The sequence below is a fragment of the Ailuropoda melanoleuca genome, chromosome 12 (assembly GCF_002007445.2).
Source record: "Ailuropoda melanoleuca isolate Jingjing chromosome 12, ASM200744v2, whole genome shotgun sequence".
Lineage (NCBI taxonomy): Eukaryota > Metazoa > Chordata > Mammalia > Carnivora > Ursidae > Ailuropoda > Ailuropoda melanoleuca.
The window spans coordinates 46,359,770-46,386,334 of record NC_048229.1 but is presented as its reverse complement, the minus strand read 5'-3'; the positions used below and the strand labels follow the sequence as shown (position 1 = coordinate 46,386,334).

At 40.0% G+C, this 26,565-nt stretch overlaps 1 protein-coding gene and 1 long non-coding RNA gene across 2 annotated transcripts in view; one reads left to right on the top strand and one right to left on the bottom strand.

Annotated features, from left to right (window-relative positions):
• The window catches only part of LOC117804601, a 16,674-nt gene extending 11,108 nt beyond the window's left edge, over positions 1–5,566 (bottom strand). Inside the window, exon 1 of the long non-coding RNA XR_004629186.1 lies at positions 5,507–5,566. This is a non-coding gene — a long non-coding RNA (uncharacterized LOC117804601). The remainder of the gene's footprint in view (positions 1–5,506) is intronic.
• A 5,127-nt stretch (positions 5,567–10,693) lies between these two features.
• DNAJA2 (DnaJ heat shock protein family (Hsp40) member A2) lies at positions 10,694–25,268 on the top strand. The gene is made up of 9 exons (XM_011237135.3): positions 10,694–10,887; positions 12,180–12,239; positions 12,548–12,771; positions 15,352–15,432; positions 15,689–15,822; positions 17,644–17,840; positions 22,641–22,785; positions 22,938–23,065; positions 24,038–25,268. Exons 1-9 carry the CDS (start codon positions 10,810–10,812, stop codon positions 24,227–24,229), a joined length of 1,239 nt encoding a protein of 412 aa, XP_011235437.2. The 5' UTR covers positions 10,694–10,809; the 3' UTR covers positions 24,230–25,268.
• Positions 25,269–26,565: the final 1,297 nt, after the last annotated feature.

Sequence of the window (26,565 nt, the reverse complement as noted above, 5' to 3'; positions counted from 1 at the left end):
AAAGATTTTATTTATTTATTTGACAGAGATAGAGACAGGCAGCGAGAGAGGGAACACAAGCAGAGGGAGTGGGAGAGGAAGAAGCAGGCTCATAGCGGAGGAGCCTGATGTGGGGCTCGATCCCACAACGCCGGGATCACGCCCTGAGCCGAAGGCAGACGCTTAACCGCTGTGCCACCCAGGCGCCCCTAACACATAAATCTTTTAAAAAGATTTAAAAATAAACTTTTATGGGGACACCTGGGTGGCTCAGTCGGTTACAGGTTCAACTCTTGATTTCAACTCAGGTCGTGATCTCAACTCAGGTCGTGATCTCAGGGTCTCAAGGCCCCCCCCCCCCCCGGGCCGTGTGCTTTCGCTCGCTCTCTCAAAACAAAACAAAACAAAACAAAACAAAACCTCTTACGGAAAATGCTTGGGAACATAATACATTCCGAAAAATACATTCACTCTGTAAACATGCATTCAGTGTCTAGGCCAGGTATTTTGTTAGGAAACAGAAAGACAAAAGCCACAAACTCTACTCATTCAGAGCCTAAAGCCTACTGCTTAGACATCCAAGTTGCACATAATCTAGGGTGGTAAATGCTAGCGTGCGCATACTCTAAGAAATTGACCGGGGCATGCATTACCTTTCTCCAGGGGGTTTTAAATTTTTGCTTTATACACATATGAACACTATTTCAAGGCAAACTCAGTTCCCCTGGACTCTTTTACAATGAGGCCTGACCCTTTGACTTCTGTATCATCTCTGCTTTGTCCAATTTAAACAAGAATCTTGATTAATCAGTTAACCAGAATTCCCCATCCTCCATATCTGGTCCCCCTCCTTATGTAATCAGGTTCCTCATCCTCCATTATCCCCCAGATGATGTCTGATCATTCTGGCCTGCCTTCAGCAAGAATCCTGTTAGGTCAGTTAGCCAGAATCTTCCCTCACCTCACATGTGCCCTCTTAGTAATTTTCATTCCACTGACCCCACCCTGCTCCTTGGCTATAAATTCCCACTTGTCCATGCTCTATTCAGAGTTGAGTCCAATCTCTCTCACACTGCCAAATTCTATCCGAGTGGTCCCTACACCTAGCACACACGATAGTCCCCCACCCCCCACCCTGATTAAGTCTTCCTTACCACGCTTTGACAAGCAAGAGAGATACAGTTCTTGCTCCCATGAAACCTACAGAAAAATGGGAAGGAATCTTTAAATTACTTTCACACTCAGAACAATGAAGGATAGTTGGAAGAAAGGCAGGCAGGGACAAGGGGCCCTGCCCTAAGAGGAAACCACCCTTAATCTACACCGCTCTGAAAGGAGCCTTCCACCCTTTCCCACCTGATAGGTAGATGACAAAAACCTGATTGGATGACAGGCTCATGGAGGGTTAATCAGATTACAACAGGTGCCAACAAACCCATAAAAACCCCTAGACTTGGAAACTGGTGGCAACCCTCTCAGGTTCCCTCACTCTTTGGGAGCTTCGTGCTATCGCTCAATGAACTTTGCTTTGCTGCCCACCACTCTTCATCTGGTCTACCTCTTTAGTCTTCGAAGTGGCGTGACCAAGAACCTCAGGCACTAAAGGAAAAGATATCTTTTAACAAGAACACTTACTGCACAACCTAAGAACCATAGTCTTTGGTCTGCACATATCTACAGATGGCATTTCCCTTATCCTTATAGAGCACTCTGGAACCTAACAATTATTCCTTATCTCCCATCTCCAAAGAGCAAGGGAATCCTTCCTATCAATGGTAAACCACATTCACTTCTCAATGTCCATCCAACTCAGGAATCCAATTGCTGGAAAACTTCATGGGGCATCGTCTTTGAGAAAAGAGGCCATGCCCATTCAATAGTACCTAGCGGGAGTGAGTATTCAATAAATGTTAGTTGTTGTTACTGATGACCACCTCAGAAAAGGAGAGGAGCCATATCTTGTAGGGATTCCCAGAGCAACTTTTAGGGGTGTTGTCACAACTAACATTTAGAATGTCATTAATCCTGCTAAGACAAGAGAAAAAAGAAAAAAATTTTTTTAAAAAAAAATTTTTAAATTTCTTGGGAGTTAGGGTGTGGTACTTCAGGCTACCATTGAAATGATGGCTTTCTAGATAAGGTGGGCTACTCATTCATGGCCCTTCTTAGTCTGCTAGTCCATTAATCTGGCAGGTAAAAAGCATTTAAATGGCTTATGCTTGCTTTGCTGAAATAACATTTCGGAATGCATTCTTCTAAGGAGACACAGTACTTTAGCATGGTTCCTTCTAGAAGAAAAGAGGACTTCCACTGCCGAGACCAAAATTCCTCTGGATTTCTTCTATGTATTTTGCCAGTTTGACCTGAGTAGTTCGTTTCTTTAGTAGGGAAAATCCAGTAACCAAGTCCACAGCTAAACCACAGCTCAAGTAGTCTCCATACGTTGACCTAGAAACTGTAATTCAAAGCTAGTGTTCTTTCAATTTCAAGGTATCTTTCCCTGAATCATAGGAGAAAGCTAATGACTTTGAGCTCAAATGGCAAATGCTGATGCTGATGGCTTTATACAGTCCCCTGGGAGCTCTTTAATTCCACAATATTTGAAATTAATGCCTTCTATCCCAAAGAAAATTTGAAAATGTCTTTTGATTAAAGCAACTTCCTTTAAAAATTAAACTACCAAAAACAAAATCAAAACTTGATTCAGCCTTATAGAATGCCCCTGAAGAACTGGATCTTATTTTCTTTTTTTTTTTTTTAAGATTTATTTGACAGAGATAGAGACAGCCAGTGGGAGAGGGAACACAAGCAGGGGGAGTGGGAGAGGAAGAAGCAGGCTCATAGCAGAGGAGCCTGATGTGGGGCTCGATCCCATAATGCCGGGATCACGCCCTGAGCCGAAGGCAGACGCTTAACCGCTGTGCCACCGAGGTGCCCCTGGATCTTATTTTCTGAAAGACATTCTGGAAGAATAACTTCTAAGGCACTTTCATCTCTGGTACATATACATATCTTAATTGCCAGATAACAAGTCAAGTGTCTATTAAAAAAGAATTAAATGAATCATGGTACAGCCTTCACAACGTATGTTCCTATAAAAAATGAGAAAAAATGAAATAAATCTGTGTACTGATATAGAAGAATTTTCAGGATCCCTTAGCTGATCAAAGCCAATGCAGAGCAGTGCATACAGTTTTCCACTCTTCATATTAACAAAAAGTAAAGAGAGAATATAAATTTGTATTTGTTTGACTTGTATTGAGACACAATGGAAGGGTAAGTTAAGAATTATAGGCAATGCGGGGTGAGGGAAATGGGATAGAAAGGACAGGAGTGGAAGCAAGATTTCTCTTTGTATAATTTTTATACAGTTTAGACTTTGGAATTACATAAATGTATTAATAGGAAAATTTTTTAATCTTAATTTCCTTGTTAGCAAGACGACTACCTTCATGGACTCATATGTCTAAGAAACATTCAAATTGAGATGGATAAAACTGAAAAATTGATTCTGAAAGTTATTTAATGAAATTTTTCTATGGTAGATTAAATCGAGTTCTTTTTTTCCTTTTTCATTTGAGAAACTGGTTAATCCCTCAGATTCAGAAATTTAGAAAGACAGTATTGGACTCTTGATTAGGCTAGAATTGGAAAAATATCAGATATCTTTTAATATAATTAAAGTTCTATAATAAATCATCCTAGGGTCTATGAAGCATATCACAGCAGATCTGAAATGGTTTCAAAGCAATATTGGCTGGTACTATAAGTTTAAATTCCTGTGGATTGGGTCCAAAATTATCATAAGGTTGAAATTCTTCCTCTGGAATTCACTGTCCATCAAAATTCCTGTAAGTTCATCCCCTTCTCTGAACTTACTTTTGCCTTCCTGTTCAAATAAAATCCTACAGGCCAAACTGTGGCTATTTTTCCTCCTTTCTCCTAGGCCTCCTTACCCCCTGGTCCCTAGCCTTTGAATGCCACATTCCTCGCTCTGACCTCTTCCCTGAGTTCCAAGTGATTCAGTCTGATTCCTTAGCCTACATCTCTAGTTAAATATTAGAATTTCAAATTTAACTCTGCCAAAATAGAATACTTGATTCACATAACCACCAAACTGCTTCTCCCTTTAGTCTTGTTCATCTCTGTAAATGACTCTACCACCAGCTTAACCTCAAGTCAAAAATCTAGAAGTCACCTTGCTGTTTCTCTTCTTTTCAACATCTATATCAAAACCATCAGCAAGTCCTATAGGGCCAGGATCCATAATCCATTGAAAGTACTGCATTCTCGCTAAAATCTCACTGTCAAAATGTATCATCTCTCCCACGCACACTTTCAAAGTTCTTGTTCCATTCTCACTAATGGTCTCCACTTTGCTAAATCCAATCCTGGTGTGGTTGAAAGATTGTTGGAGTCACAGTATTAGAAGGAATGGAAAGATAGTCAGTGAATGGGATTAAGGACAGTTCGGCAATGACAAAGTTATAAAAGTATGGGAGTGAGTAGTTCCAAGGGAGTGGAGGACAAGATCAGTGGATGTGAGTTCAAGTAACTGAGAGGCCTGGGTATTGGAAGGATCATTTACAGGTATATTTCAAGCCAAGAATCAAGACAGTAGTGGAGTTGGAGAGAGTGAGCCAAGAGCTAACATTTTTGAGAAATAAGGGGGAATGACTCTAGGGGTCAATAGATTGACAATGCAATATGGGGTAACAGGTGATATGGTCTAATGACTAGATAGTAAAAGCTTTATGTTTTTAAGAATTCAGGAGGGAGAAACATCTGGAAACAGCTATGGGGATCATCCATCCTACCTCCAGGATTTACTGATGTATATACCAAATCCATTCATTCCTCTCCATTTTTACTGTTACCATCCTAACCCAGGTTGTCTACCTTTCTCTCTCTCCTGGGTCCCTGAAATTAAGGTTCCTAATTGGCTTGCTTAATACTTATTTACCAACATTTTATTTTGTGTATCTTTGATATTGTGATTTGTTTTACCTTGATGAAATTCACTAAGAAAGAAGGTGCCTGATAAGAAAAACTGAATCCAAGATTGTGACTCGCTTGATGACTAAATCAGAATTGAATGAGCTTTCTGTATTCTATTCATTTTTTGCTTTTTTTTAAACCATGATTTTTTTTTTTTTCTGATTAAGCAATGTTGAGCTCTCTTAGCACTGTCTAAGAGAAAGATTTGACACTTAAATGCCACCACATATTTTGGATATTTTTCCTAAACTACATTATCAATTGTTTAATAACAACTGTTCTAATGCTTTAAGGCATGGAAATTTTATTAAGCAAATTCATAACTTTGGGATATTTTAAGAACTGTACTCCAGAACAAAATTATATGTTCATGTGTGAAACTGACAAAATATTAATATTCCAGAAATGTATCCTACTGGAGCAACTAAAAGTATACACAAAAATTAGGCTATAAGGCTGTTCATAGAAGCGCTATTTACAATGTTTAAAAAAAAGTGTAAACAATATAAATATTAAAAAATAGAATCACCTTAGACTGTTTTAAAAAATACAGTGCTCTTGGGCGCCTGGGTAGCGGAGTCGTTAGGCGTCTGTCTTCGGCTCAGGGCGTGATCCCGGCATTCTGGGATCGAGCCCCACATCGGGCTCCTCCGCTGGGAGCCTGCTTCTCTCTCCCACTCTCCCTGCTTGTGTTCCCTCTCTCACTGGCTGTCTCTGTCAAATAAATAAATAAAAAATCTTTAAAAAAAAATAAATAAAAACAAAAATAAAAAATACACTGCCCTCGGGGCAGCTGGGTGGCTCAGTCGGTTAAGCTTTCTACTCTTGATTTTGACTCAAGCTTCCACAAGCTTCCAACTCTTGATTTTAGCTCAAGCTTCCAACTCTTGATTTTGGCTCAGGTCATGATCTCAGGGTCGTGAGATCAAGCCCTGCCTTGGGCTCGTGCTGGAAATGGAGCCTACTTCAGAGTCTCTCTCTCCCCCTACCTCTACACCCTCCACTCCCTCAAAAAAAAAAAAAAAAAAAGTACAACACCCTGCCCTACTTCTGATCAATTCAGTCAGGACTTTTGCAGGGAGAGACTCAGGCACTGCCATTTTTACAAAGCTCCTCCAGGTGTCCAAAGACGCAATTGTCGAGCGAACTATCCAAGGTGAATTTACCCAGTCTTATCTCTCTATACAACATCAGTATGTTGAAAGGGTTCCAAATTTACACCGCCCATTCTAACCCCATTCTTATAAACCCAACTGCTTGTTTAACATTGCTCTTTGAATGTCTAATAACCATCTCTAATTTAACATGAACTTTTTTTTTTACCGCACTTCCATTCCACCCAACATTTAATTCTATCAGCTCCAAGCTCAAAATATATCCAGAATCCAACAAATCCTCACCAGCCCCACCTCTTCTCCCAAGTCATCTCTCAGTCTGGGTTTTACTGCAATAGCTTTTCAACACAGCTACCAGAGTGATACAATTAAAATGCAACTTAGTTTAGGTCTTTCCTCTGCTCACAATCTTTTAATGGCTCCTCCTTACACCATAAAAGCCGAAGTCTTTATAATGGACCTGCCTGGGTCTCCCACAGCTTCTGTGATTTCACTACCTCTCCTACTACTGTCTCTGTAACATGCTATACCCAGCCATATTGGTCTCCCTCCTCTAATAAGCCAGGCATGTCTGCCTTAGGGCCTTCCCAGGCCCACTGCCTGGAAATTTTTCTCAAATATCCTCACTTCTTTGGGATTGAAATTCAAATGTCATCATATCAATTAAGTCTTCCCCAACCTAAATAAATAATAGTACCCTAAATAAAAATAGTAACCAACCCAATACTCTTTATATTCTCTATCCCTTTTCCTTTTCTCCAGAGTATGTATTACTACCTGACATACTATATACTTTTTATAGTCTATCTTCCCCACCAGATGTAAGTTCTGTGAGAGCAGGGATTTTGTTTAATTTATGACTGTATCCCTAACCCTAGTGTCTGATACATAATGGGTCCATAATACATACTTGATGGTGAATGGTGAGGAAGAGCAGAGGGAGAGGAAGAGAGGAATCTTAAGCAGGCACCACATCCAGCATGGAGCCCAACATGGGGCTTGCTTTCCCAACCCTGAGATCATGACCTACGCCAAAATCAAGAGTTAGACAGTTAACTGACTGAGCCACCTAGGTACCCCTAAACATCCATTTTTAATTAAAAGCAAATTGGACCTTTACAATGTGCTAATTGACATGGAAAAGTCTGACATGACAGGGTTTGACAGGTTAGCAGTGGGGCTATACACCATGTACAATCATATACACATATGTGTATATATATGTTTGTATGTGTATATGAATATATGTATGTATATGTGTATACGCCATATACAACCAGTTGCCCCATCACTGAACAATCTAGTTTAGGAAACAAAAGCAATTTAGTGATCCAAACCTCACAATTTTTTCTTCCCAGAGTACCATCATCAATTTTGTAAGTCCTAATATCTTCATGACAAGAGCCATTAGCACCTTCTTTTGTATCCCCTGAAAAATATTTTAACTGGCAACACCTACCCTATACATTCAAAACTAATTAGATAAAAGGCTGCAAGGGGCACCTGGATGGCTCAGTCAGTTAAGCATCCAACTCTTGGTTTCAGCTCAGGTCATGATCTCAGGGTCGTGAGATCTAGCCCAGCCACGGGCTTCCCAATCAGCACGTGCTTGAAATTCTTTCCGTCTCCCTCCACTTCTGCTCCCTGCCCCACCCCCATTTACACATGTGCCTGCACGTGTTCAGGCTCCCTCCCTCTCAAATAAATAAATAAATAAATAAATAAATAAAATTTTCTTTAAAAAAGGCTAAAAACACAACTGAACTAACTAAATCATACATACAAGGCCGTTTATAAAGTAATGGATTGATTACATGGTTTGTATTATGTATAACGGTATAAAGGGCCTTAAAACTATTACAGTTCATATGCTTCCTCCTTAGTCCTTATCCACCTCCCCCCCACCTAAACCCCTCACAATTACGTAAGTACACCACATTTTAAAAATTTTAAAAAAGGAATTGAACAACAATATAAGCCTGGCAGAAGTCTGAAATCACTCCAGCCTCAAACTTCAAATCATTTGCCTAGAGAGAACAGCCCTCAGATGACTGTGACTCAGCATTTTATGGTGCCTGAGACATGAAATGAGATAAAGGTCTTGTTCCCTTCATGGCATTAGCTAAATATGGAGCTAAAATGAAAGAGCTACCTTAAAAACACAAAGTCAGTGGCTGAAATGTTACAGTGCTCACATTGACACGGGTTTGATTCAGTATGTGATGACAGGGAGGAGAGCATATGATATGCCCGTTGAAACACACAGAACTGTTCTGAAATAACTTGTTGACCTATAAAATTAGCAAATAACAACACTGATCACAATGAACACTCAGAAATGGAGAAAATATTATAAATAAATGAATACAAAATTAAAGTATGAACTATGGTGCTGGTTTAGAGAGAGGTAAAAAATAACTTAGAGTTAAGGAGGGAATTTACCCAGCTAGTCTTCACTAAAATATCTAAAATTGAACCAAGTGAGGGCTTTTTCGCTCTTGAAAAAAAAAAGTTGAGTAAAACTGAAACAAACAGAAAAGTCCAGCTCTTTTTGACTTTTTATGAGCAGAAAGAAAGATAATATAAGGTAAACTACATAAAGGTTCCAATATAGAGTTTTTAGTTCATATTCTCATATGGAATATAAGAAGCAGGAACTGATGGATGAAGAAGAAAGCATAGTAATTGGCCAGCAGGGAGATCTGGAGAGGTGAGATCTTGAAAAAGGACTGAGAAGCAGTCCACATAGGCAATGGAGGAAGCTGGGGAATTCTGCTCAGGAAACCAGGTATTTAAATGAGTAAAAACGATGAATAGACACACGGAAACAGCCTATAGGCAAATAAGCAAAAACCAATTGCTAACACTTGGCTTTAGCTCCTGTATTAGTATGTTATTAACTCTTTTAATTCTCAAAACAAGCCAATGACATATATACTATTAAACCTAACTTTATATGTGAGGAAATAGTCTCAGAAAAATTAAGTAACTTGCTCAAGGTCACATTTTTAATAAATGGCAGATCCAGGCTACCAACCCACATGACCCAACTATCTACCACAACTTTACACTGCTGTGTATGAATGTCTCAAAAGGTGAAAAGGAAGCGGGGAAATTGAAATTACTGAGGCCTTTACCGCATTCAAAACCAGACCTTGCGGGCTACAGAAAAATGAATTTCCCCTAAGTAATCTACAGCCTATTAATGGGGTCCAGACTCACACCAAAATACTATTCAAACTGCACATCAGACACGTCTAGGAGAGGCACAACAAGGGTAGTGGAAACTCAAATGAGAAAAGTGGTGTTCACCAGGTTGTGGAATCGAGTAAGACTTCACTGAAAGAACAGCATTTTGGATAGGATTTGAAGAAAAGGGAAGAATTAGGCGGAAGGAGTACCATGACCTCGCATCAATCACTCCTCAGTGTTTTCAGGATAAATTTCAAACCCCTTGGCATGGTACTGAAGGTCCTCCACAACTACGGCTAGAGGCATGCCAAGGAACAGAGTATCCCAGAATACGGAGAGGATTATGCTGGAATCCTTACTACCAGTTCGGGTTCCAAAGGATCAGAACATCTTATTTTTCAGTCTCCATAAACCGTTAGGCAGTTGAAGGCAGGCATACTATGGCTTATCCTCCTGTAACCCACCCCTCCCCTCCTCCAGTCAAGGTGACTGTACATCACAGAACGTGGTGGGTGCACAGCAAACATTTTCTGAAACGAATGTAAATCAACGGGCATCAATCACCAGGTAACTGTGTGTCCAGCCAGGCTGCCTTATATCTTCTAGAGCTCTGGCGTTGGCTAATTTTAAAGCTATAAAGTTCGAGACTTAAACATGTGATCCAGACGCAACGGGTCCGCCTTAATTTGGACCCGGATGCCACAAACCAATGGTGAAAGGTCATTAAGGGCAATACTGAAAATCCGAACAGAGACAAGAAATGAGATGAAGGGCTTAAATTCATTAAATTTGATTATGTCTTAAAAAGTCATGCTGGCTATATACACTTATGAATAAAATGATTTCCCTTAAAACACTAGAAATTAGGGAGGATGGGCGGAAGGAGACACATGAAACAAAATCGGTAAAATGTAGCTGTTGTGCTCTCGGTGCAACTACTTTTGGCCCATGTTTAAAAATTCCTTAATACAAAACACGACAGACAGAGACACAAAGACACACACACACCCAGGTGCTGTTTTTCATCTTAAAGCCCGAGGGAACCACACGCAGAGGGTCCACCTGCAGCATCTCGGATTCGGAGGAAGACCTCTGCGGGGCCTCCCGCGGGGGCCCGGCCCGGTTTTCTCGCCCGCCGGACTCGAAGCTGATCGACGGGGTGGCCTCTTCATGCCCTCAGCACCCTCCATAAACGCCTTTCGCAGAGAGCTGAATTCTTGGAAGGCGCGGGTCACAGTTCTCTGTTTCTACGCTGGACCCCGCCCCTGTCGCTGGACTCGAAGAAGAAGCTAGCCTACCTCCAGGTCCTTCACCACCACGACCCCCAACGGCCGGGCCGAGGGCTCGGGGGCGGACTCCGCGCAGCGACGTCACGGCGCGCCGTGCGCCGGGTCAAAGTTCAGCCCCGCCCCTCTTCCCCCTCGCTGTCTTCCTCGGCCTGCGCTGCCGCCGACGCCGCTGTGGGCCCGGCTGCGCTCCGTCCGCTTCGTCGTCTTCTTCCCTAAGCGCTGCCCGGCCGGCCGCCATGGCAAACGTGGCCGACACCAAGCTGTACGACATCCTGGGCGTCCCGCCCGGCGCCAGCGAGAACGAGCTGAAGAAGGTAGTGGGGAGCGGGACGGCCGGGCAGGGTGTGAGGGGCGCGGGCCTGCTCGGCTNCGGCCCGCCCGCCCGCAAATGCAGCAAGTAAAACCCACCCCTGCGCAAACACGACGAGAACGCTTCCTTCCTCCCTCCGCCGGCGGGCGCCGGAGGCCGGGCGCTGCCGGGAGGCTGCAGCCTGCGCGGCCCTCCCCGCGCGGAGGTCATCACCCTGGAAAAACAGGTTGGACAGAGGCGCGCAGCGCATCCCGGCCTCGGGGGAGAAGTTGTCCACGCCGCGGTCGTCGGCTTCGGAGCAGAGTCCGGGCCGGGTCGAGGGCCTGGCGGGAGGGTTGAGGCCGCCCCCGCCGGTGCCTCCGGGCAGTTGGGGATGTTTCCTGGGTGCCGCAGGAGCACCTCCCTCTCTTCCTCCTTCACCCACTGACCCGTGGGTCTCTCTTGGGGTGTATTGTTCTGTGGGCAGGTAACCTAGATGTTCTGTGCCCGCTTCAGGAATAAGTCGTGGGCCCCAGCCAAACACCTGAGTGTGCACTAAAAATAAATATAAGGCCTTACTGCTGTCTGCAATGCTGCGAATCTTTGATCTCAGGATTTCAAAGCACTTGCGGCATTTGATTGAGCCCTACACCGTCTTCACCGAGCTTAGAGTACCCGATTTGTAAGCTGGGAAAAAATGAGAGGGCTCCTTAGGCATTGGGACGGGTAGAGTTGAGAGTAAAATGGACTTCCTGTTACCTTACCGGAAATGCTAGTCTGTATTATATAATTCATGTGTCTGTGAATAAAGACTTCAGTGCTGTGTATCCTAGCCACCTAAATGTATGCAACTTCACGAAGACTGAAGTCACTCCCAGTTTATTAATACCCTAATTAATCCGCCATGTAAAAAAATAAAAGGAGCTTCTCTTGGCTTTTTTTCTGATGTTTCAATTAGAGGTAAGGCAGGAGCCTTAATTTTTAGTTAAAATGTTTCGCAGTTTTAACAAACTTAACGATCGTTTCTTTAGCGTTCATTGGAGTCTTGGTCTGGTTACTGGCCATCAAAGACATTTGACAATAGTGAAAATATGGAATTTTCTGATATTTTGTTTTTGGTTAGCGAGTAAACAGTATTGAGATGTTTTCTCAGCTTACGAATCCAGATTGTCAAACACCCTCAGTGAATAAAAGATGTTTTTGGAAGGTTGTGATTTTAAAACATTGCTTCACAGAAAAATGGATATTTGTACTCATAAATCTTTAAATCAGATTTTGTATGTAACCTTTTTTTAAAATTTTTCTTTTTTATTGAAGGCATACAGAAAGTTAGCCAAGGAATACCATCCTGATAAGAATCCAAATGCTGGTGACAAAGTAAGTTATTTGAGACTTGTCCCTGTGAGGTTTCAGTTTTAAATTGCCCTGCTTGAAAAAAGGAATGTTGTAAAGAAAAGTCCCATCTGTTCCCATAGAGCCAAATTTTTACATGAAGAGTATTTTGGTATTGTAATGGGAATGCTAACATTCTGGGCAGTGGTAGGTGGGAGATAGGAGCAGAATCAAACCAAAGGTAATTTATAGCTTTTGTTAGAATAATTGGATTCCAGATTCCTGTAGCCTTTCCCCGCACTCCTCTACTTGAAAATTCAATTATTTTCCTTTTTGCTTTTTTTTTTGTATAGTTCAAAGAAATCAGTTTTGCATATGAAGTACTGTCAAATCCTGAGAAGCGTGAATTATATGACAGATATGGAGAGCAAGGTCTTCGGGAAGGTAGCGGCGGAGGTGGTGGCATGGATGATATTTTCTCTCACATTTTTGGTGGGGGATTGTTCGGCTTCATGGGCAATCAGAGTAGAAGTCGAAATGGCAGAAGAAGAGGAGAAGACATGATGCATCCACTTAAGTGAATATCTTTTTTTCTTTTTTAAAAAAATATGAAGTATTATTTTTTCAAGTAGTAATGCTTAGTAAAGATAAAGGTATCAAAAATGTTCTATCTTTTGTCAGAAAAAAAAATCTTCCATTTTCTTACTGTCCTCATTGGGTGACTAAATTGAATTTGATAGCCTGGATGTTTGTATTTTGCTACATATCTTACAGGATGGTTGATGTTTCTACTAAGGAGGCAGATGGTTTTGTTAATATTGGTCTGAAGCCGCTTGTTACTATATGATTTAAAATTTGAATTATGAAGATTATTTTCTTTTAAGTATTTTAATTTTCCAAGTTACTTTTTATTTAAAAACTTACAAAGTGAGTGACTCTGACTAGTTTGTTTACATGTTACAGTCACTCATTACTTGATCCTCAGTGCGAACTCTCCTAAATTGGTTTCCATGGAGCTTGCTGGCTTCTAGCCTGACATTAACCTGCCAATATATGAATGGGGTCTGACCTTGGTCTTAGACTGTGAACCCATGAGCCCTCTACAATATGAAAATAGGTATTTTACTTTGCAAAGTTTGTGAGGTGTTTTATCCTCTTTCCGTGAACCAATAATGGTTTTAGTAGCAAATGCCAGAGACTTTCAAGTGTTTATTTAAAATACTTCATATTACTTTATATATTTGAGTAGATTAGAGGAAGTGTAAGCTTCTACATTGTTAGAATCTCATTCTTAAATTTGTATTTTAAAAGAATTTATCCTCAGAAATAAATTACATTTGGATATTACTCCAAGAGTAATAGTTGTACGGTGTGGTTAGTTCTTTTTTTCTTTGATACAGAAGTGATTTAAGAAGTAAATAAGGTCAAGAGAGTACTTGCTGTACCTTAATAAATTCTTAATATTAAAAATTTTTTTCATTGTATACAGTAAGTGCTGTTTTCTTTTAACATTATTTAAAGTTTACCTATTGTTACAAGATTTCTTTTTGGGTGGCTTTATAATATTCCATTCCATGATTTATTTAAGCATTCACCTTTTCTAGAGGATGTTGCCAGTTTTTTTCTGTAATAAATAGCTGTTTTGAGTATCTTTATATACAGCTTTGTCTTTTCTTGGCAGAGATTCCCAGGCAGGCATCAGTGTTTTGAGGCTGATACATAAAACTAAATTGCCTTGTAAGGGATTGTGCCAGTTTAGCACCAGGGTGGAGAGTGCCAGCTTGGCCAGACCATTACCCACATTTTTCCTTCATTGGCCATGTTTGTTGAAGTGTGTGTTTTTCTGGCCTCTTAGGTAGTGGTTTTGCATACTGAGTGTAATTTAATATGTAAGGAGGAAAAGATCTACCTATTTGTTTTCTGTAGATGATTTGGTTAAAGATTGTTATGAGTATAAAAAAGACAGATGCAGCCAGTTGCTTTTGTCTGATTAAGCTGTAGCTATGTCATTATTTGGAAGTGTTGGTAATGTTTTGTCCATAAGTGTTTTATTCTTATATTGCCTAGAATGTATAAATTTTAGCTTGAAATAATGATTTTGGGAAAGTTTGAATACCACAAAATAAATAGTATAGGTGCTTTGCAAAATACTTTTAACTATTGTTCCTCTTTTTTAAAGTAAATCTTCACTGCTGAAGGAGATTTAAAAACACAATGAAAAGGGTAAAACCACATTAAGATCATTGCTTTCAGATCCTAAATGAATAGTATTTTTGAGACTTGATATACATAGATTTTTTTAAAGGTTAGTTCGGAAATGAATGGTCCTGTAATTCAAATATGCTATATAAAGAAGAGTTGGGTTTTATCACTTATGTGTTTTAAATAGGCTTTTAAACCCTCTCTCTCTCTTTTTTTTTTTTTTTTTTTTTTTTTTTTTTTGATCATAGACCCCTTTGGAAATTTGGTAAAAGTTGTTCAAATCTATAATTTTGATTATAAGTCATTGGGTCCTTAAGACCTCTTAAACTTCTAGGCTCTCTGTTGAAAACCTGTTTTTTCCTCCTTCTCAGCCACACTGTTGATAAGGTCACTTTTTTTTGGTTTTGTTTTTGAGACATACGTAATCTAAGTTGCATATAACTTCCATAAGTTGTAATATAACTTTGTCACCTTTCTAAAAATGGTCTTTGGGGGGAGCCGAGCCTTTAGTAGAGCATGGACTATGGAGCCAAGCTGCTTATGTGATCAAGTAAGGCAAGTTAACCCTCTGTGCTCAGTTTTGTCTTGTAAAATGAGGATAATAATTGTACCTCATTCAGAGGGTTGGATTTGATGGGGGGGCTCCTGCCTGAGGCCAGAAGGTTGTGATGCTTGAGTTTGTTCAATTATCAGCTCTATCAGAAAATGCAGCATAGCAAATTGTTGGCCTGATCCTGTAGATTGTGGTTTTGAGTACCACGTATACTGTCCATATTCATAAAATTCTTCTGCTAATTTGAGTCACAAAATAAAACTTCTGTCAGTTGAGTTAATGTAAGATGATTTTGATTTCTTTAAAAGGTTATAGTGGAATTTGCTCTATCAGCTGTCATTTATATCTTGTATTTAGGAGAACTTGGCTAAATTTGATTGGACCTAATTCTTTTCTCCCCAGAGTGTCTTTAGAAGATCTGTATAATGGCAAGACAACCAAACTACAACTTAGCAAGAATGTACTCTGTAGTGCATGCAGCGGGTAAGTGCGTGTTCAGGTATATGAAATAAATTTCCATTTGTTCTTTCAGTGGCATGTTTAGTCTATACCAGGTAAAAATTGTTCATGATTTAAACTACCCAACACAGAACATTTTCTGATACATTTGAAAGTCAGTTTAAGTACTAGTCATCACTTAGTGGGTTGAAGATGAAGGTGAAAAGCACATTTCCTGTTTGTCATGGCCAATGGAATGGTCTATGGGCAAAAATCTAATTTATATTTTTGCTTGCTTTAGCCAAGGCGGAAAGTCTGGAGCTGTTCAGAAGTGTAGTGCTTGTCGGGGTCGAGGTGTACGCATCATGATCAGACAGCTGGCTCCAGGAATGGTACAACAGATGCAGTCTGTGTGTTCTGACTGTAATGGAGAAGGTATGCATGCCAATACTTCTCTGCTTTTTTGTTGAAATGGATTGGAAGTGCAGGAATTGGAGAAGCTTACAATTTTTCTTTTTTAACATGTGTTTGTATTCATCTTATTAAAGAAAAGATACAGGGTTCTAAAAGAAGAATGTGAAAATAATTGTTCTATTATGCATAGGCCCGATGAACACGAACAGTAAATTTGTATTATGTTCAGTGAAATGTTAGTCTTTAGTTCCGAAAGGATGGGCAAAGTTTTTTGTCCCTTTATATTTTTAAAGGTTATATTTGATAAAGAGAGAGACAGCAGACTGTTTAGTTACCATTTTGATAAGTGGAGGATTTTTCTGTAAGCGTTAGCTAGCTTTTAAGAATAGATACGGGGATTGAAGCCCTTCTCACAGAAGTAGAGACTTTAGGTTTTGAATGTCTTTGAAATACTTTGAAATCACTTCAGAGTGATTTCTGAAACTACTACTCACCTCTGTCCTTGTGCTTTTATGGCCATAGACAATATATAACCAAATGGGCATGACTGACTTCCAGTTATAAACATTTCTTAGAAAAACAAGGGCATTGGCCTGTGGGTTTTAGTTTGCCAGACCCTGTTCTAGAGCAGTGCCATCTAATAAAGTTTTTCTTCAATATGGAAATGTTCTGTATATGCAATGTTGAGTGTGGTCACCGTCAGCCACCTATGACTATTCAGTACATGAAATGTAGCTAGTGTGACTGAGGAACTGAATTTTTAATTTTAGTTAATTTAAACTTTAAATAGCCACAGATGGCTGGTGGCTTCCATTATTGGACAGCATAGTTCTAGAGCATGTTTTTCCAAATTGCTCTAGAAAGTGGTGAAATAATGGAGAAACTGCATATTATAATCCCCTCCTGGAAAGTCTCAGTGCACTTTACCTTATTAAAGCCTCTAACAGTCCCGCTATCAAGAGTCCAAAGTTTACTGAAATCTTTACCCATGTACCGTTATCATTATGGGGAACTGGTGTTTTGCAGAACATACTTTTGAAAGCAGTGTTCTAGAAATAGTCCCTGAAGTCATCAATTATACATGTTACCTAAGCGTTACAGTGTGCCAATAATCAGCCAGTAGAAATCAATGCTATTTTTTCACAATATGCTATGTAGAACTTCAGTTTTACTTAATTATACCACTAATTAAATGTTTCAGAAGAACACATAGAAAAGAAGCTGTGTTGTCCTAAACATGTTATGGGGGTACTCAGTGTCAGCTAAAATTTAGCCTTTTCTTATTGGTTTTGGAAATTTCTCAGTGATACTGTACCTAAATAAAAGGAAGCTCCGTAACAGGACATCTGAGCAGGGTTAGTCTAGGAAATAAATAAAATACCCTACCAACTCTACAATGTAGTAATGAGCCATAAAAGATATTTAAGTTTTTATTCAGGTTGTTTCTGTCAGCGGAGTTAAACTTACATGAAACTAAGACTGAAAACAAACAATGAAGTAGCACCTGGGGAAGCTTCGGCACCTGACCACCCGTTTTGTTTCCTTGATCTTCAGGCTTTGTTTTAACTTCAGGAAGTATAGTCAGGAGCTGAGAAAGTATTAAGATACGTTATATTTCTCATACATTTCTTCTCTGAAATAGAGGGAACCAGGTAGCTGGGCCCTTCAGGTAACCTGTAGTAAGATGTGAGTTTCTGTTATTAAGAATGATAATTTAAACAAAACTTTAGATAGAAATTAAATCCAGGACATTTATTTAATGAATAAAAACATTATCAAGATGTATCTTAAGAGTGCAGTGTAGTATTCTTGCTTGAAAGTTTGAATGTTCTCTCTTTCTAGGAGAGGTAATTAATGAAAAGGACCGCTGTAAAAAATGTGAAGGAAAGAAGGTGATTAAAGAAGTCAAGATTCTTGAAGTCCACGTAGACAAAGGCATGAAACATGGACAGAGAATTACATTCACTGGGGAAGCAGATCAGGCCCCAGGAGTGGAACCAGGAGACATTGTTCTTTTGCTACAAGAGAAGGAACATGAGGTAATTTCCTTTTTGTTTGTTTGTTTGATTTTTGTTTTATTCAGAAATGGGTCTTGTGGTCAAGATAGAGGTTAGATATTTTCGGGTTCTATGGAACAACATTGAACATAAATGAAGTTAAGTGGTTGGGCTGAGTTATAAGAACTGACTTGTTTAGTAGACCAACAAGGCAGGTGCAGTCAGGAGCATTGAAAAGGAGTCAGTTTTGGTTCCAGCTCAGCCATTGATTAGCACTACAATCTTAAGTAATCCTGTTGTTTCTGTATCCCAGTTTCCTTGTTTATGAAAATAAGGGCATTGGACCAGATGATCTAAGGCAGCTTATTTTTCATTGTGAAACTCCTTTGGTGGGTGGTGAGTGGTGGATAGGGCTTCAGTCTTCTGTGCTGCTCTCTTGATTTGTTCTACATATTGGGCTAACCATGTGAACTTTTCTTAAAAGAAAAGAGTCTGCAGTTTAAAAAAAAAATATTTTGAGGGTACCTGGGTGGCTCAGTTGGTTAAACATCTGCCTTTGGCACAGGTCATGATCTTGGGGTCCTGGGGTCAAGCCTGCATTGGGCTTCCTGCTTAAGTGGGAGTTGTCTTCTCCCTTTCCCCTTCCCCCCTTCCCCTGCTCACATGAGCGTGCTCTCTCTCAAATAAATAAAATCTTAAAACAATAGTAATAATTATTATTTTGGATATATATTGTATGTTATGTACAAGGCATAATTAACTGGTCCAACGGTGTGGTCTAGTATATATTATTTTGATTAATATTGCATGGGTATTTTTTTTTAAGGTTTTATTTATTTATTTGACAGAATGAGAGAGCACAAGCAGGGGGAGAAGCAGAGGGAGAGGGAGAAGCAAGCTCCCCGCCAAGCAGGGAGCCCCACGAGGGGCTTGATCCCAAGATCCAGGGATCGCGACCTGAGCCAAAGGCAGACACTTCACCGAATGAGCCATCCAGGCACCCCGCACATGTATTTTTTGATGTGCTATGTAGTATACTGTGGGCCTTTATTCTTGAAGACTGTATCTGGAGCTATTCAGGAAACCTCTTTAGTAATCACCCAAATTCTTGACTATAGAAGCTTTTGACAGGGTTCTGGCATTATACTTGATCCCATTGACCTGAGTTTCTCTGAAGGTCCTTACATCACAAGTCAACCACCTTTTTAGTTTGTACTAAAATTTTCTCTCATTTGATGGTGATTTCTATAAATAAAGTAAATTTTGAAAATCACTTAATCTAATAGAGAGTAAAGCCATATTGAGATGTGGATTCTGGGAATTTGATTGGTTAGATTAATTCCCTAACTAGATGTTGCTTGCTCTCCTACACTAGCCCTTCTCAGGGTAAATTTCTTATCTCAGCAAAGCTATAAATTGCTATATATTTTTAGTCCCTTTGTGGATATTGCCAAACCTACAAATAGCAAGAGCTTCTTGCTTGCTAAACAATAGTAATTCCTAGAATTGTGCCTTAGGGTCTTACAGGTTGAAATATTCATAACCCCCCCAGGATGGATGGACTGATTGATTGATTGATTGATTGATTTGAGAAGGACCGAGAGAGGTGGTTGGAAGGGCAGAGGGAGAGAGAGAATCTCAAGCAAACTCCATGCTCAGTGCAGAGCCCAACATGGGGTTCAGCCTCACAACCCTGAGATTAGGTCCTGAGCCGAAAGCAAGAGTCAGACGCTCAACTGACTGAGCCACCCAGGTGCCCTGAAAAGAGCTGTAACTCTTTTAAAAGATTCTTTGTTAACTGGTATTGTAGCCATTTCCTCATTTGTTCAGTCATGCCTTTCATCCACAACACCATAACAAGGCATAAAGGCAAAAAGGATAGCCAAGTAATTGAGATGTTTATAAAATGCTTGGGTATAAACTGTATTGTAAGATGGTACAGACAAGATGTGGGTATTTTCATTGATCTTTCACTGGAATAGTTTGAGGGCAGTTACCAGATGGTGTGTGGCAGTGCAGCAGCAGGAGGGCAATGGAGAAGTTAAGAAGTAATGCTTATTTGGAGGAGAGTTTTTGGTATGTCACACTGGTGGTGAAACCTTTTTTTATCCCTACGTTCAGTCTTTAGTGTTGCTACGTAATTAGGATTTTTAAAATACAGATTACTGGATTTGGAGAGAAGGGCTTAAGTTCTGATTCCCCATTTACTGCTAGCTTTGGGCTCCCTGAGCTTGGCTTTGCTTTCTGAATACAGAGGTAGTCCTCCCTCAAGGATAACGTAGAATCAGATGAGATCGTGAATAAACTGCTTTTCTTTCTTGGGGCTGTGGGGAGGTGTTTGGAAGAAGGTCACTTCTTAAAATTGTTGAAGTGGTGGAATTGCATGGGATTTCCAACAAACAGCAGCTGGTAACTGTCTAAAGTAGAAAATAGATGTTGGAGGTTAAAGTGGAAGTTCAGCTACTGAGAGGTCAAAGATTGTACTTCATGGTTTTATTATGACCAGTGAAGTAAATTGGAGCCTGAGATTTAGGCATCTTGTTTAATTAATACCACTGAAAATATTAATCTTTTTCTTTTTTAAGGATTTATTTATTTCACGGAGGGGAGGGAGGGAGAGAGAATTACACAGACTCCCTGGTGATAGCGGAGCCAGATGCCGGCCGATCCCATGAGTCTGGGATCATGACCTGACCTTAGCCAAAACCAAAGCCAAGAGTAGGACGCTCAACCGACTGAGCCACCCAGGCGCCCTGAAAATGTTAACCTTCTAAGAAAATTTGGCTAGTCTCAACTAGTTCATGAAAAAGCTTGTAGTTATTTTGTTTGGGGCTTTGTTCTTCACTCCCAACATTTGTGCTGAAGGAATTGTCAGGCCATGAGATTAGGGTGGGTGCTGTAGCTGTGAAACGTGTAAATCTTCAGATCAAAAAACATTTCAGTTTTGAGAGTGCTTTACATCATGTGTAATTCATCTTTCAGTACATGCGTATGTCTGTTTTGGTGATAATGGCTACAACTGCGCATTTGCACAGCAAATAATCACGATATCTGGTGATGTTCATCCCGTCTCTATGTTCCGTACTTTGTTTTCCAGAAATTATTATCGCTTTCAGTCTTTTGCTGTCTGGTTTTTGGCAGTCCCTCCTCATTAACCTGGTTTTTCAAAAATTGCCTGAATGTCCTTGCTTGTTTATTCTCTGTTCAAATTTTAGCATCAAATTTTCTAGCCTACTTACCCCTCCACCAGTTCCCTGCCCCCCAAAACGACCCTGATAACATCTTCAGTTGGAATTAGTTTAAGTTGAGCTCCCTTCTGAGAACATGGTGCCTCTTCTCATTTCTACTTCTGTTGTAGCTTTAACCAGAGGATATTTGGTTATAGTTGGTTCTTGGAACAATAATGTTATAAGATGTTCAGAAACACTAGCATTTTACAGTTATAAAAACATTAAAACATCCTGTGTTAAAGAATCCTTACTGAATTTCTCTACCCACCATGAGAAACACTTGCATAAATGCACATAGGGAATATGGATTCTGTGGCTCCCAACTTCAGCATACATTAGAATCACCTGTTGTTAAAACTGCAGATTGCTGAGGGTGCCTCGGTCGTTAAGCCTCTGCCTTCGACTCAGGTCATGATCCCAGAGTCGTGGGATCGAGCCCTGCATGGGGCTCCCTGCTCGATGGGAAGCCTGCAGGGAGCCTGCTTCTCCCTCTCCCACTCCCCCTGCTTGTGTTTCCTCTCTCGGTCAAATAAATAAATAATATCTTTTAAAAAAACAAAGCTGCAGATTGCTGAGCCTCACCTTGATGGTTTCTGATGCAGTAGGTATGGGGTGTGGCCCAAGAATGTGCATTCCTAACAAGTTTCCTGGTGCTGCTGAGACTGCTGGTCTAGGACCACTGATGAAGATAATAGTTGGAGATTAACTTTCCTTCATGGGTTAATTTAGGAGGATAGTTTAGGAAAAGAGGGTATCTTTCAGAGTTTCACTTTTCCCTAACTGAACTGGCCAGGATTATTATTATTTTTTTTTTCTATTTAGTTAACATATACTGTGTTATTAGTTTCAGGGGTAGAATTCAGTGATTCATCAGTTGCATATAGTTTGTTTGCTTTATATTCATCTAAGCAAATTTTGAATTTTAGGTGAGATAAAACTTCCTTGTACCTGTGTAAAAAGCATGATATTGAGCCCATTTAGTGGTTGAGCTTTTTATGTTGAACTTGGGCTCTCTCCTTCCCCTGTTATGATCATTTCTGGGGAGCACTCCCAAGGCAAACCTGTTGTATGTAATCCTGCCGAGCTGTCTATGCCTTTTTTTCTCTGAGGCAGCTTCAGGAAATAAGCCATAATTACAGAATATCCCTGGTTCTGTTTTTTGGAGCCTCAGCTATGCTTTATGAGCCAGTTTTCTCAATTTCAGTGCTTTTCTTTTCTTTTATTTAAGAGAGAGAGAGAGAGCAGAAGCCTGGTGGGGGGGGGGGGGGGGGGGGAATGTGGACAGGAGGAGAAGCAGGCTTTCCGCCAAGCGCGGAGCCCAACTCAGGGCTTGATCCCAGGACCCTGGGATCAGGACCCGAGCCAAAAGCAGATGCTTAACCAACTGAGCCACCCAGGCGCCCCTCCAATGCTTTTCTGATAGATGTTTCTAGCATAGTACATGAGAATAGCCAGGTTTCCTTATATAAATTTAGGGAATTAGGGATCATGACAGCTTGGCTTTTACAATGAATGGCAGAATGAAGGTTTTGAAACCATTTCAAGGAACACAGCACAACAGCGTGTGGCTCTGTAATTTTTTTTAAATGTGTTTTGTGTGCTTTATTTGTAGGTGTTCCAGAGAGATGGGAATGATTTGCATATGACATATAAGATAGGACTTGTTGAAGCTCTATGTGGGTTTCAGTTCACATTTAAGCACCTTGATGGACGTCAGATTGTGGTGAAATACCCCCCTGGAAAAGTAATTGAACCAGGTAAATCTTGATTTTTGTGTGATCCAAGATTCCATGTGGGTTTTTTTGCAGTTTGTAATTTTTTATAATAGGTGACTCTCAAAAGAATTATTGAACACCTTTCTTCTTGGGTAAAATTCTAATAGTTTCCTTTTTACTTACTCAAATAATAGGATGTGTCCGTGTAGTTAGAGGGGAAGGAATGCCACAGTATCGTAATCCCTTTGAAAAAGGTGATCTTTACATAAAGTTTGATGTGCAGTTTCCTGAAAACAACTGGATCAACCCAGACAAGCTTTCTGTAAGTATTCTCTATAAACATAAGCAACAAATTACTTGAAGTAATAATGAGGTGTTTCTTTGTCACCTTTGATTCGTTTTTGGTGCTAAGATTAGAACACATAATTTATAAAATTTTGCTTTTTTAACATTTGAGTGATTGTTGGGCCATCCTGGTGATTATTAAAAGCAAGGCTTGGCGTGCCTGGTTGGCTCAGTCAGTTAAGCATCCAACTCTATCTCAGGTCATGATCTCAGGGTCATGAGATTGAGCCCCATGTCAGTCTCCTCGCTGAATGTGGAACCTGCTTAACATTCTCTTTTCTTTCCCCCCCACCCACACTCTTCCCCTCTCTCTCTCTCTCTCTTAAAAATAAATAAATAAAAAAGCAAGTAAGTACATAAGTAAAGTCAAGTCTTGCTGGTGTAGATGGTGGTGGTGCCAAGCAGGGAATAGTAAAGAATTAAGGCAGATTGGATGTAAGTTGGTGGTGGAAGGATTGGGACTCCCTGGCCACCAGATCCCTCACCTGAAGAGGCAGCCTCCCAGCTTAACATTACTTACCTTTCTTCTTGGGTAGAATTCTCATAGTTTCCTTTTTACTTACTCAAATAATAGGATGTGTCTGTGTAGTTCGAGGGGAAGGAATGCCACGGTATCATAATCCCTTTGAAAAATCCTTTGAAAAAGGTGATCTTTACATAATATTTGATGTGCATTTTCCATGCGGGAAGGCATGTCTTATGTAAAATTTTCCAGTGTTTAAATGTTGGCGGCTACTTCTGGTTTTTTGTTTTCTAAGCAATAGTTGGGTTGTACAAAAGGTGTCTGCAGACTCGTCCTGTTGGTCATCAGTTTGTGATCTCTGGCTTGAAGTGCGCTAGATTTGTCTGTTTTCACTCTCAAAGAAGCATATACCTTGGATTGTATCCAAAGGGAAGTTGAAGATAGCTCACAAACTACCCTTTTTGTTTTGTTTTGATGTTAATGAAGGAACTAGAAGATCTTCTGCCGTCTAGACCAGAAGTTCCAAACATAATTGGAGACACAGAGGAGGTAGAGCTTCAAGAATTTGATAGCACTCGGGGCTCGGGAGGTGGTCAGAGGCGTGAAGCCTATAACGATAGCTCTGATGAAGAAAGCAGCAGCCATCACGGACCAGGAGTGCAATGTGCCCATCAGTAAACTCTACAAACAAATTGCACAGGTGGATTTTCTCTCCACATTTGCCCGGTTTGCTTTCAGCGATCCAGCTGGAGTGTCTGGTCAATCCTGATGAACTGATGGACATCTGTTGGTCTATGTGTAACTTTTAAAATTGGTATAGTATCTACAGAGTGTATAATTTAAACTAACCACAAAGCTTTACATCTTCATTTTGACTGTTCTGTAGCAGAATAAAGCACTTGAAAGGAAACAAGACTCCCTTTCACACATGGGTTATAAGTTTCAGTCCTGGTATCTGTGCTTGATTTTTATCAGTTTTGTGTAGATTTTATGTTTCATATTTTAAATCCAAATCCCACATTGTAAAGTTTGTGTACAATTTGTCCTGAAGCTTTGTGTTTGGCTGCACCTGCGTAAGCTGCTACAAATAGAATAAAGAATTTCATAGCCTGTATCTATCATTTAGATGCATGGAAAAATGGGCTTTGCACACAATGGGTTTGGAGCTGACTGGGAACAATGGAAAAAAATAACATTAGCTGTGGTTGTAAAGTACCCCCCTGCTTTTTTTTTTTTTTTTTTTAAACCATCTTGTGAAAGGTTTCTGAAACTCAATAATAAAAAGCAGTTGGTATAAATTATTCTTTGTGTCACATTTTTAGAAGGAAGAACATACTTTGAACTGTAAAATATATCCTTAAACTGGAGAATGTATCCTTCATTCTGGTTCTTAAGCAGCCCTTTAAAAACCCATTGGCCTGAAGCTTATGCCTCAGGTACGTGCCCATTTTATAGTTTTAAAAGGCGAAAACAAAGTTTGATATGTTGGTAGAAACAGGCTTTATTGGCTTCAATTGATGCTTTGTACAGTCAAGGACATCTAAGTTATGTAACTCATAAGTTATGATTCCAAGCGTTGGGGCAGGTTAACCTAGCCTCTGTATCTCCCCACCACCACCCCCTTTTAAAAATAAGGTAACAGCAAATCCATATTAGAACCATGTCTGCGTAGAACCTGTTAAAATGCTCTGTTTTCATTAAATGTTAAGTTAAAGATTCTCTGTCTCCATTAAGTTGAATATTTGAGATTGGGGGAGCATTGATTGCTAATGTTCTATAGAAAAGTAAGACTCTTAGGCTGGTATGAGAAAAATCAGGTAAAACTACTATAAAGAGGATGTTGTGTCGCTCTTCTTTCCATCTTCTATTACCTTCTTTTCATTCCTAGAGTAGATATTTTTAGAACACACTTTAATTTTAGGGAAAAGAGACATTAGTTGTACATTTTACATTTGTAAAAGAACAAATGGGGAAAACTAAAAACTAAAATTTAAAAAATCTATTATGCCATCCCTGAGTCTAAATACAGTACTTAGAGTTTATTTCGAGGTCTACAAGACCCTGAATGGGGGGTGGGAGGTGGGGAGGATGGGGCGGGAGGTGTCCTGGCATAATCAAGGCCCGTGAGGTTTAAATTACTGCCCTATCCTCTCTACCTCCATTGTACAAAAAATATTTTACAACCAGCCTGGGCAAGATTCAACAGCATAGTTTTGTATCCAAGGTTACTTCCCCACAACCACCTTAAGGGTAAGAAATGCAGTGGCAATATAAAGTTTGTAGCCTTTCCAATAAAGGTTATAAAACATTAGAGTTGTTCAGTGTAGTTTTTGTTTTAACCCTTCTACCCAGGTTTTTTGGTCACAGAGAAAACCATGTGGAGGGAGAACCCAATCTTGTTAAGCTGTTACTGCCCTTGGTCGTGCCTGCTTTGTAGAGCACGTGTGTACGGAATAAGGTATAGTATCAACAGCACAACGAATCTTTTTAACAACTTCATTGAAATAATAACTCCTGTGCCATTAACTCTACCTTTTAAAAAAAAGGTGTACAATTCAGTGGTTTCCAGTATGTTTACAGAGCTTGCAACCATCACCACCATCTAATTCCAGAATGTGTTCATCACCCCATAAAAAAACCCAAATCCATTAGCATTCACTCCCCGTTCCATTCCCCAGCCCCTAGTACAATCAATAACCTAGTTTCATTTTGTATAAAATGGAGTCATAGCAACATGTGGCCTTTGTAAGCTGTTCATTTAGTATGTTTTCAAGGCTTATCGCTGTCATAGTATGGATCAGTACTTTGTTTTGAATAATGCTACTTTGGACATTCATGTATAAGTTTTTGTGTGGACATATTTACAGTTCTTTAAGATATACACCAGGAGTGGAATTGCTGGGTCTCATGGTAAGTGTTTAATCTTTTGAAAAACCGCCAAACTTTTCCAAAAGCCTGCACCATTTTACAGTCCTGCCACCAATACATGAGATTTCAATTTATCCACTTTAACT

Bases quoted from the DNA above. Each gene is read 5' to 3' on its own strand.
- DNAJA2 (XM_011237135.3), top strand. From the start codon at position 10,810: ATGGCAAACGTGGCCGACACCAAGCTGTACGACATCCTGGGCGTCCCG. The intron at 12,240-12,547 runs GTAAGTTATTTG...TTTTTTGTATAG, and splicing joins ATCCAAATGCTGGTGACAAA to TTCAAAGAAATCAGTTTTGC. The intron at 22,786-22,937 runs GTAAATCTTGAT...CTCAAATAATAG, and splicing joins TGGAAAAGTAATTGAACCAG to GATGTGTCCGTGTAGTTAGA.